Consider the following 11,078-nt stretch of genomic DNA (forward strand, 5'->3'; position numbering starts at 1 on the left):
TTTCGCACTCTTTCTTATTGACTATGAAGTAGCTTTTGTTATTTTATTTCGTAGTTGTCTACTAAGAGCCAATAATATTAATTTTTTTTAGTTTGAGAGAATACTAGAATGATATATATAGCTATCACATTTTTGTAAAACTTTTGTTTAAGAAAATAAATCAAAAGTCGGTTAAACTAAATTTGTTGCTTTTGTTTTGCAGAGTACTGTATATATAAGTCTGTATATATAAGTCAATATCTATCTAAATTAGTTATAGGTGTTATAAACAACCGTTAGGTGTATGTAGCAACATGTTGCGATAGTATAAAAATATATATAACTGAAAAGCAATTTATATCTGCATTCTACTGCTATTTCCATTTCGAAATGTATACATATGTAAATCAACTAACTCTTTCTTCATAAAAACTATAAAATAGACAGCATGTCTGCCGAAGTATCAACAAAGCTTATCCAACACCTACGCAAAAGTGTAACATTAACATTGGGCATAGCTGCTTTGTATGAACAGTTTGACAGAAAAATACCTACTCTACGTGCGTTGTCTACCGACTGAAGTAATGACCAAGCAAAGTTAGCTAGCTTTTTCAAAAATCAAAAAAAGTACAAAGTTTCAAATTATTTAAATTTTTACTTAAGTTATCGTTTATATCGAGGGAAAAAGGTCACTCTTCCTCCAGATCATAATGATATAGTCTTGGCCAAAACTAAAGCAGCCCCCATAGCTTCTGTTTTACTCTCGCAACATGTAGCTTTGATCATTTAACGGTTGTTTGTAACACCTTAAAATAATCGAGTTAGATAGAGATATACAGTTGTGGTCATAATCTGGTCACTCTTTTTTATATATGTGATCAAATTTTTTTATTACATCTTTTTTTTTTTGGATTCACTTTAAAATCCGTTAGTGTCAGAAGTCGACATAAAAATGTAATGACTTGTTTCGCTTAGCTTGCTGTTTTTGTTTTAATTATGGGACTTTTTATTTGCAAGGCTTTTTCGGTCAGTCAAATCATCATACTACTAATGTGAAAAAAGTTTTCGAAAACTTAAAATTATCTGAATGTCTTTGTGAAAATTTGAAAATAACGGTGAGATTAATTTATTAAATGTTTAATATTAAAATTGGTTCTTCATTTAGCAATATCGAAAAATAAGAATTGTACCCTCGAAAAGATCGCCTTGATAAAAGAATTAATTTCTAAGGTCATAACTTAGGTCGAAGTCAAAAATATTGTTGATTGCTCACCCACAATGCTACCTAATGCCAAACCTCAAAGCAATTTCCATTTTCGTACATTATTGGCACGAACACACAAAGAACATTTAAATTGGTCTTCGACAAAATAACGCAACAGTTAATGGTCAGACGAATCGAAAAGTGTTTTCAAAGTGGTCGTGAGGACATAAATGAATAGGAGCCGAAACCCAAAAAATCGCGCCTGGAGAAATCAAAAGTGAAGACAATGCTGATTTGTATCACCTGATATGGCCCCGTGCGACTTCTACCTTTTCGGAAAAATGCATTTGCCGATGAAAGGAAAGCGTTATACAGACGTGGAGGCCATTCAAAAGGCTTGCACCGGCATACTGGCGGCCATACCGGGCAACAAGCTAAAACACTCGTTCGACATGCTTTTGGACCGTGCAAAAAGCTGTATTAAAGCAGAAGGAGACTATTTTGAATAAAATTAATTGATTTTGCCGATAAAACCATTTGTTCTGTCTTCTTTTTTTAAAGTCCTGTTTACTTTGGAACGCACCTTGTATGGTGGAAAGGAATCGCGTCAATATGTAAGACGTCTAGTTTAGAAATTTCGCGACAAACTTACAAATTAGTTGATTTCTACTAAACATAAATATTTAAAGTGGTAATCAACGTCATATTTTCTATTTCTTTGTTTCATTTTACCATTTCTGTCAAAAAGGCATTCTGTTTGTGATTGTTGTTTTTCTTAAAACAAAATAATTTACATTCAACAAGCAGGGTTAGGGTAAGTTCGGGTGTAACCGAACATTTTATATTCTTGCAACTTGCGAAGATAAAAGCCGTCTAAATACCTTCAAGTGTTGGCAAAACTTTACATTATTGTAAAACAATTACAATCAAATTTGGTACAATATTAACTTATTTTAAAGTCATGGAATTAGTTTTATTACTATATTTTACTTCCCGTAAACGAAAATTATACTAAAATCTTCAAATAAGATGTATGTAATATAAACTCAACCGAAGAGGCTAAATTTTATGTATTGAGTTGATGTGAAAAACGTCAATCAAAGGATCGTAATTCATTGTATTAGGAATATAAGGTTTAGACCAAGAGCAATTTTATTTATATTGAGTGTCAAACCATTAAAATAATTTTATAACTTTTAAGAAAACGTGTTAACTTAATTTCATTAATATATCACACATTTTGACAAACCTAAATGGTATAAAGGTAGGATATATTGGGGGCAGCGAAATGGAAGGGCTGATTGCATAAATTTTTGACATTGCTCAGGTATTCTGGAGAACTTATTTTCAAGCAATTTTATAAATATATAAACATTAATATATATATGGAGTAAAGTCAGCCGATGTTTCAAAATCCTGAATATTAGTTATATGGGAACTAGGCAAGCACTGTGTTTGAGCAATGTAATAATTGCAGCAGCTCTGTAGCATATTTGACACTTCTTTGCGGATACTCTGCTGATAATACATCTCACATATTGACCGATATTTTCAGCAAAAAGTCAGCTATGTCCAATTTCGACAATAAGGTGCGATATGGCATATCTCAAACGCTTTATTTGTGCAAGTTTTTATGTATTATTAAAGAATCGCATGGAATTTAAAATTGTGCTCTACGAGAAGTACGCGTGGTTTTAGGCTGACTCCGCCCATTTTCACAATGTAACATAGGATCGGCAGAATAATGTTACGTACCGAATTTGGTTGAAATTGGTCGAGAGATAAACTTGTATGATTTCACCTAAATGTGGGCAGTACCACACCTATCGTCCAACTTTGACCCGGCTCCTATAAATCCCTTGTGTATTTAATGCCTCTGGCGCATTTCGTTATCGATTTATCGCGCTTTAGTAGTTTTTAACAAATCCGTTATATAGAAAAAGGGTGGGGTTGATTTATTTTCACACTGTCGGTAGATGTTCGTTCAGGATTTGTCCTAAACAAATTTGGTTATTGTAGCTTTAGTAGTTTCGGATTGCCAAATTACAGTTTTATATCTCAATTTAGCGCTTAGTTTGGCATTATATTTTCGGTTAATGGCTTTTTGTGGGTCTGATAACGTGGCAGTGATCCGATAACGCCCATCTACAAACTCGTTCTCACTTTTTTTTTTTTGGCAAGGAACACGTGTACAAAGTTTCATTGCGATATCTCAATTTATACTCAAGTTACAGCTTGCACGGACAGACGGGCGGATGGAGGGACAGATCGACATCGTTTTTAATTCGTTTCGTCATCCTGATCATTTATATATACTTATATATAACCGTATATCTGACTCGATTAGTTTAAGGTAATACAAACAACTGTTATGTGAATAAAACTATTATACTCTGTCGCAACATCTTGCAAGAGTTAGCAAATTTTAGGTAATTTAATTTGTAATAAAAACAAAACTTACTTATTTTTGGTAGATATGTAGGTAGATAGATAATCAGTCTGATATTCGTAAAGTTCATTAATAAAACAAGAAAAAACGTAAACTTCAGTTGTGCCGAAGCTATAACACCCTTCACAAATACAAAGGCCCCTTACAAGAACTTGATTCCGAACGTTCAATTTGTATGGCAGCTATATGATATAGTGATCTGATCTGCCCAATTTCTGTGGAGAATAATTTGTTGCCTTAAGCAACTCAAATAAAAAAAATTTTCCATGCAAGCACTTTACTCCGATTGTTCAGTTAATATGGCAGCTATATGCTATAGTCATCCGATCTATACAATTTCTTCGGAGATTAGAATAATGCTTTAAATAATAATACATGCCAAATTTCATTATGATACCTCGTCAAATAAAAGAGTTTTCCATACAAATACTTGATTCCGATTGTTCAGTTTGTATGGCAGCTATATGCTATAGTGGTCCGATATCGGCCGTTTCGACAAATGAGCAGCTTCTTTGTTAGAAAAGGACAGGTGCAAAATTTCAGATCGATAGCATAAAAACTGAGGGACTAGTTTGTATATATACAGACAGACGGACATGGCTAAATCAAATCAGCTCATCATGCTGATCACTTATGTATATATTTTATAGGGTCTCCGACGTTTCCTTCTGGGTGTTACAAACTTCGTGGCAAACTTAATATACCCTGTTCAGGGTATAAAAAAAACCTTGAACCGGCCACTACTTTACAGGTTGGTTGTAAAAGTTTCTGCGCTCGATATGAAAAAATACTGTTTTTGGTACGAAATATATTTTTTTATTCAATATAATCTTCCTTAACTTTAATACACTTATCCCAATGATCCTCCAACAATTTTATGCCATCCCTATAATGACTTTCCGGAAGCTCTGCAAAATACCCGTCTACGGCTGCAATAGCTTCTTCGTTCGACGAAAACCGCTTTCAACGAAGGAATTGTCAAACTTGGATTTTCACTAACAATTTAATTAACTTGCTCAATGATTTCTGGTGTGGTTGCGGTTTTTGGTCGTCCTTCGCGTAGAGACGATCCAAGTCTAGTACAACCACGTTTAAATTCACCAGCCCAAAATTCAACGGTGCGTTTTGAAGGTCAGGACTACTTATACTCTCTAACAATTGTTGATAAATTTCTTTTGCTTTTAAACCGTTCAAAAGAATCTAATCACGTGATACTCTGACACGTCAACTTTAAAAGGCTTGTAAACAAAGAATTCATTGAATTGTTCTCACGTTGAGAAAAAAAGTTTTGGAGCTATTAGTGCTTTTTTTTTGATGAGCACTACTCATTTTTAATCAACTTGTAATTTTACAGCTAAATATTAATTCCAGCCAATTCGTTTGATTCGTAGAAGGTATAAAAAATGAGATGGTTTAACCCTAGGCTGGCGAGAGTTGGAGTGTGGAATGAAATTGTTTAGATGTTTTCATCTCACTTTTCTTTACACAAATTTGACAATTTGCGTGCTCCAAAATTGATATTATCATACCAGAACAATAAAGAACAGGGGAACACTAGATCGTTGCCTTCTTGATGGAGTTTGGGTAATGGCTGTGACCAGGCACCCAAACATGTCTAATAAGGAAGTAAGGAGTCGCTGGAGGAGACGCACAAGAGCTTTTAGATATAACTTTACAAATCGTTAAACTTTATTATGAAAATTCACGTTATGTAAAGAATCGATGGTCAATAATTCCCTTAGTCCTCATATACCTATTAGAAACATTTTCGAACTACCCGCTGACTTTATACCGCAAACATCGGTCAATATGTGAGTTATCTTAATTAAATTGAAAAGTGTGTTTTTCTAATAACAATGCAAGAGATTTGCATAAAATGGATCAAATCGGGTGAGCAATTGGTTTATGCAACTAATATGAGGATTTTAAAACAACTGATTGACTTTATCCCGTATACGTATGTATAATGTATATTGGTGATGGTATGTGAGGTACCTTAATGCAACTCAGATATCATCTTTTCTGATAATAATATGTTGTAATGGCAAAAAAAGATAAATGCGGTTCAATACTACTTCTACTTGAATCTCTCATATATCTAATATAAGATTTTCAAACTTCCGGTTGGCTTTATACCGTATATATCGGTCAATATGTAAGATATCTTAACAAAAATAACTAAACGTATAGTATTGGACATGCTTAGTGCCGAAAATATCTGATATTGGGCTACGAATTACCCAAAACCCACATATATTACATAAAAAGATTTTCGTGGTTTTAACAAACCTTATGCCGAATATGTCGGTCAATTTATGAGTGTTATGTTTATAAAATTGCTTGAATATACCTGAGCAATGTCAAAAGTTAGTGAAATCAGCCCAGATCAATACTGCCCCGAATATTCCTATATAATGATCTCCGACTTCCCCCCTGTCCTTAAACCGTTTTAGATTGGTCAAAATGTGTGATATTTCAAAAATTTAATTGGACAAGCTTTCTTAAAAAATATTATATATATGTGGTTTAGCGCTGAATATGAATGGAATTGGTTTAGACCTTGGTCCAAACCTGATATAATTAATATAATCAATTCTGATACTCTGGATGACGCTTTTTTTGCATATCAACGCAATATATTAAATTTAACCTTTTCGGTGGAGTTTATGTCAGATATATCTTATTTGAAAATGATTTTAATATAATTTTCCCTAACGGCAAGTAAAATATAGTCATAAAACTAATTGAGTCTATGACCTATAAAATAATTTAATAAAATACCAAATTTGATCGTAATTCGATTTCAGCGAATAACAAATGTTGAATTCTTTCGCAACATTTTTTAATATAAAGTATAGTGCAAGAGTATAAAATTTTCGGTTACACCCGACTTTAGGCCCTTATTTACTTGTATTACATTATGTTCAAAAAATGTATACTCTTTATCTATTAACTATATTTTAAGACTAAATACTAGTAAAATATTTATTTGGAAAAGAGCTACAGCTGATATCCGGGAGCTCCTCTCAAAAAAGACGTTTTGCGGTGACCACTATATCTCTGAACTGGATCATCTGAAATTAAGAAACCAAAAAACGTTTAAAGTTAGTTAGTCAGTAGTCGCTGGAGCGGCAGCCTTGTACTTCCAAGCACTCTGAAACGCTTTTTCAAATTTGCGTGTAACTACGAAAATTTTCACCGGAACGATAAGAAATTTTCTGTGTGTATTCTTTAATATATGTACATTAAAATAAAATTAAAAAATCGATTTTTTTTGAAAATTCGAACTGTATGTAACCCCTTAACATAATTATATGAGTGCATTTGACTTCATGGATATTTCGGAAAAAATATTGTAAACACGACTTAAATGATTCGAATTGATTTTTTGCTTACATAATTAGTGATGAAAAAATGGACAAAAACATCAACTTCATATTAAAAGAATTCCTAAAAAAATTATTAATAAAATTATCACAAAAATTACTTTCTAAAAAAAAGGAGAATTAAAAAAATGTAAGTGTTGTTGTTGTTGTTGTAACGGTTACCTAGTCCCCGTTTGGGTGATAAATTCCAGATTCGTTGTCGTCGAGGTCATCTAACGGGAGGCCCAGGAAACGAGCTGTTTCGACGGGGTCGTACCATAAGGAGAAGGGTGTTAGATGGGTGGGGTTTGTTGGGCATGCAAAGAGGTGGTTAGTGTCATGCGGAGACTCATTGCACGCAGGACATGTGTTTAGTATGTCGGGGTCTATTCTGGATAAGTAGGAGTTTAACCTGCTACAGTATCCAGAACGAAGTTGCGCGAGGGTCACTCTGGTTTCGCGAGGCAACTCGAGCTCTACGTTTGCTATGGGTGGTGGTTTAACTCGTATTACGCCATTCACTGAGAGGGAGTCGGTGAAGGTGTTGATGACTCCACTGTGAATGGCGGTCAGTGCCTGTCTGAAGTTCGTTGCGTCCGAAGTCCGGTCGGCGTACTGTCTAATGTCGTCGACGTAGTCAAAGAAACAACTCTTGATGTTCCTAGGAGGCGGCTCCGCTACAGTCAGGCGACTACAGGGGTGGTTTCTACGAAAACTATGTAGGTGTTCGATTGGAGACATCAAGAGGCATCCCGTGGTAGTTCGGAGTGCAGTGTTCTGACAGGTCTAAAGCTTCTTCTTCTGCGTGTCACTGCATCCAGGCGACCATATTGGGGCTGCGTAATTTAGGACCGGCCGGCCGATTGCCTTGTGTGTTGCCAACAACGTTTCTTTGTCTTTTCCCCAAGAGCTGTCGGCAAGCGACTTGAGGATTTTGTTGCGGCTCCGTAATTTGGCAGTTATTGCGGTCGTGTGAGGAGTGAAAGAGCACAGACTGTCCAAAGTCACGCCTAAAACTTTAGGGTTATTGACTGTCGGAATTTTTGTGCCATCGACTGAAATGTTCAGGTCCAGTCTGTACTCCTTCGTCCAATTTGTGAAGATAGTCGCTGTGGATTTAGTGGGAGAGAGTGTCAGGTTCCTTGCAGACATGCCATCGATTCCATTGCCCGACGTCAATATCGTACAGTCATCAGCGTACGAGGTCACTGAAATTCCCGCTGGTGGCTGGGGGAGTTTCGAAATATAGAAATTAAACAGTAGTGGGGAGAGGACACCGCCCTGCGGAACCCCCTGTTTAATTTTCCTAAGTTTGGAGTTTTGACCTCTCCAAGACCTTGTAAGTGTAATAGATTCTAATGGCATGGCTTCCATCATAATATTGACATTACCAGGTCGATCTATGATATTCTTGTAAAAATGTATTTGCATTACGCCATAGCTGGTAAAATATATATATAGTAAATTTTACAGAAAAAAAATTATACACATATACATTTTATATCTATATAACTTTAATAAAATTTACTTCAAATAATTTGAAGTTATAGTGCTTGCTTGTATTTTACGTTTATACATTTTAAATATTATAATCTTTGTTTTTCTAGCACCGTTTTCACTTTACAATTGATTGTCTACAAAGTAATAAAATAATTCGTATTCTATTTTAATTTAGTTTTTAATTTAATCCTTATAACTCCTGCATAGTTATATATTAATGTGAAAATTAGCGTAAATATTTTTTTCATTTATGTTTTAGATATAAAGGTGGTCGGATGCCTGGCGTAAGAAACACAGATAGACGTCGGCCGCAAAATATTTCTTCAACTTCATCTTTAGCGCCACGCGTTGTATTATCCCGGTTGGAACCAAGAGAATTTGAACGTCTCAAGCTATCGTATAAAGTAGCTCTTATTGACCAAAGAAAAACCAGAAGCTGCCGTGGTATGAACATGGGCCAAAAAATAAGTGGAGGTTCAAAATCAGTTAGCCGAAATGATTCACAGGCGAACTTTAAACCAATAATACCACGTGAACTTGCAGCTGATTTCATAAAACCCACTCGTTTAGATATTTTATTGGATATGCCACCAGCCAGTAAGGAAGTCCAGTTGAAACATTCGTGGAACTCAGACGATCGATCACTAAATATATTTGTAAAAGAAGACGATAAATTGACATTTCATAGACATCCTGTAGCTCAGAGCACAGATTGTATTCGTGGAAAAATTGGTCTTACAAAAGGATTACATATATGGGAAATATACTGGCCTACAAGGCAAAGAGGTACACATGCAGTGGTAGGAGTAGCCACAGCTGAAGCGCCTTTACACTCAGTCGGCTACCAAAGCTTAGTGGGTTTGTCAGATCAAAGTTGGGGTTGGGATTTAGGTAGAAATAAACTATACCATGATTCTAAAAACTGTGCTGGAATCACTTATCCAGCCATACTTAAAAATGACGAAGCTTTCTTAGTCCCGGATAAATTTCTTGTTGCTTTGGATATGGACGAAGGTACATTAAGCTTTATTGTTGATCAACAATACCTCGGAGTTGCATTTAAGGGGCTCAAAGGGAAAAAACTTTATCCTGTCGTTTCTGCTGTCTGGGGCCACTGTGAAATTACAATGACATATATTGGCGGATTAGATCGTAAGTAATTGATTTATGCATCCGTTTAATTAATCATATATATGCCCATTTGCTTTCATTTGTTAGCTGAACCTTTGCCGCTAATGGATCTTTGTAGAAGGACTATCCGCCAAAAAGTAGGGCGCACACATTTAGAGGAGCGTATTCAAGAACTACAACTTCCTTTATCCATGAAGAAGTACCTACTGTACAAAAATCGAAGATAATACTTTAATATAATAACTTAAGATTTAATTTTCATTTAAAGTAACTTCACTCTCAAATAGTATCGTTAAAGCTGCAAATGTTGCCACTATTACACGCGTAAGATCTCCAAAAATTCGGTCTATTTTGAATAACAAACGTATTAAGTGTAATTATAACATTCTTTACTTTTGACTACAGACTCGTATTAAAAATATTTTATTAAATAAGCCTAAAAACTATCTGGCTTCCCTGTATAAGGAAGCTTAAAATAGCAAAGAAAAAAGCTGTAGGCATGTTTAAGATTGTTTATTTGAATTATACAATAAATTCACATAAGTATATATTTTTCCTTGCAGCAAACGCAATGATTGTAATAATTTATATAAATATGTCAATACCATTAATTCCTAAGAACTATCGGGGAAAGTGAGTAATGGTACTAGAATATGTAAGATCTTTATTGACGAAATCATATCTTTGTTTAATAATATAATTTCAGATACAGTAATATAAATATTTGCAAATTTTTCCATTTTTTTTTTGTTTTTTTTTGGTTTTTTTTTTGCACTTTCTCATATTCAAACAAGTAAGAAAGTTCTAAGTCCGGGTGTAACCGAATATTTTATACTCTCGCAACTTGCAAGTATCAAAGCCCGAGAAATTACTTCAGGTGTTGGCAAAATTTCCAGATTCGTTGTCGTCGAGGTATTTTCACACTGTCTATAGAAGTGCTAAAAACATTTGTTCTAGTGAATTTTGTTATTATAGCTTTAGCGGTTAAGGAGATGTGCACACTAAACCTATTAGGGGGCTGGACCAAGCTTACTTAAAAAAATATTTTAACTGCAGATGCCCCTCCCTAATGTTATTCCAAATAACTGTCTTGTATCTTTTTGTGGAGCTTAGTTATGGCAATTTATTTGTTTTTGAATAAAGGTTTTGTGGGCGTGGCAGTTGTCCGATTACGCCCATCTGCAATACCAACCGTCTTACGGTACCAAGAAACATGTTTACCAAATTTCATAAAAATATTTAAATTTTTACTCAAGTTACAGCATGCACAGACAGACGGACGGACAGACAGTCATCCGGATATCAACTCGTCTCTTCATCATGATCATTTATATATATATATAAAACCCTATATCTAACTCGATTAGTTTTAGATGATACAAACAAACGTTAGGTGAACAAAACTATTATACTATGTGGCAATATGTTGCGAGAGTATAAAAATCAATAT

General features: G+C 34.6%; 1 protein-coding gene across 3 annotated transcripts in view; it reads left to right on the forward strand.

Moving 5' to 3' along the window:
- Positions 1-10,349, forward strand: part of gus (splA/ryanodine receptor domain and SOCS box containing gustavus) — a 53,294-nt gene extending 42,945 nt beyond the window's left edge. For all 3 annotated transcript variants that reach the window (XM_036362947.2, XM_014241395.3, XM_014241396.3), the window contains 2 exons: positions 8,757-9,649; positions 9,716-10,349. In XM_036362947.2, coding sequence (XP_036218840.1) covers positions 8,757-9,649; positions 9,716-9,855 — 1,033 coding nt within the window. In that variant the 3' untranslated portion in view covers positions 9,856-10,349. The remainder of the gene's footprint in view (positions 1-8,756; positions 9,650-9,715) is intronic.
- The last annotated feature ends 729 nt before the right edge of the window (positions 10,350-11,078 follow it).

Source organism: Bactrocera oleae, chromosome 3, assembly GCF_042242935.1.
Source record: "Bactrocera oleae isolate idBacOlea1 chromosome 3, idBacOlea1, whole genome shotgun sequence".
Lineage (NCBI taxonomy): Eukaryota > Metazoa > Arthropoda > Insecta > Diptera > Tephritidae > Bactrocera > Bactrocera oleae.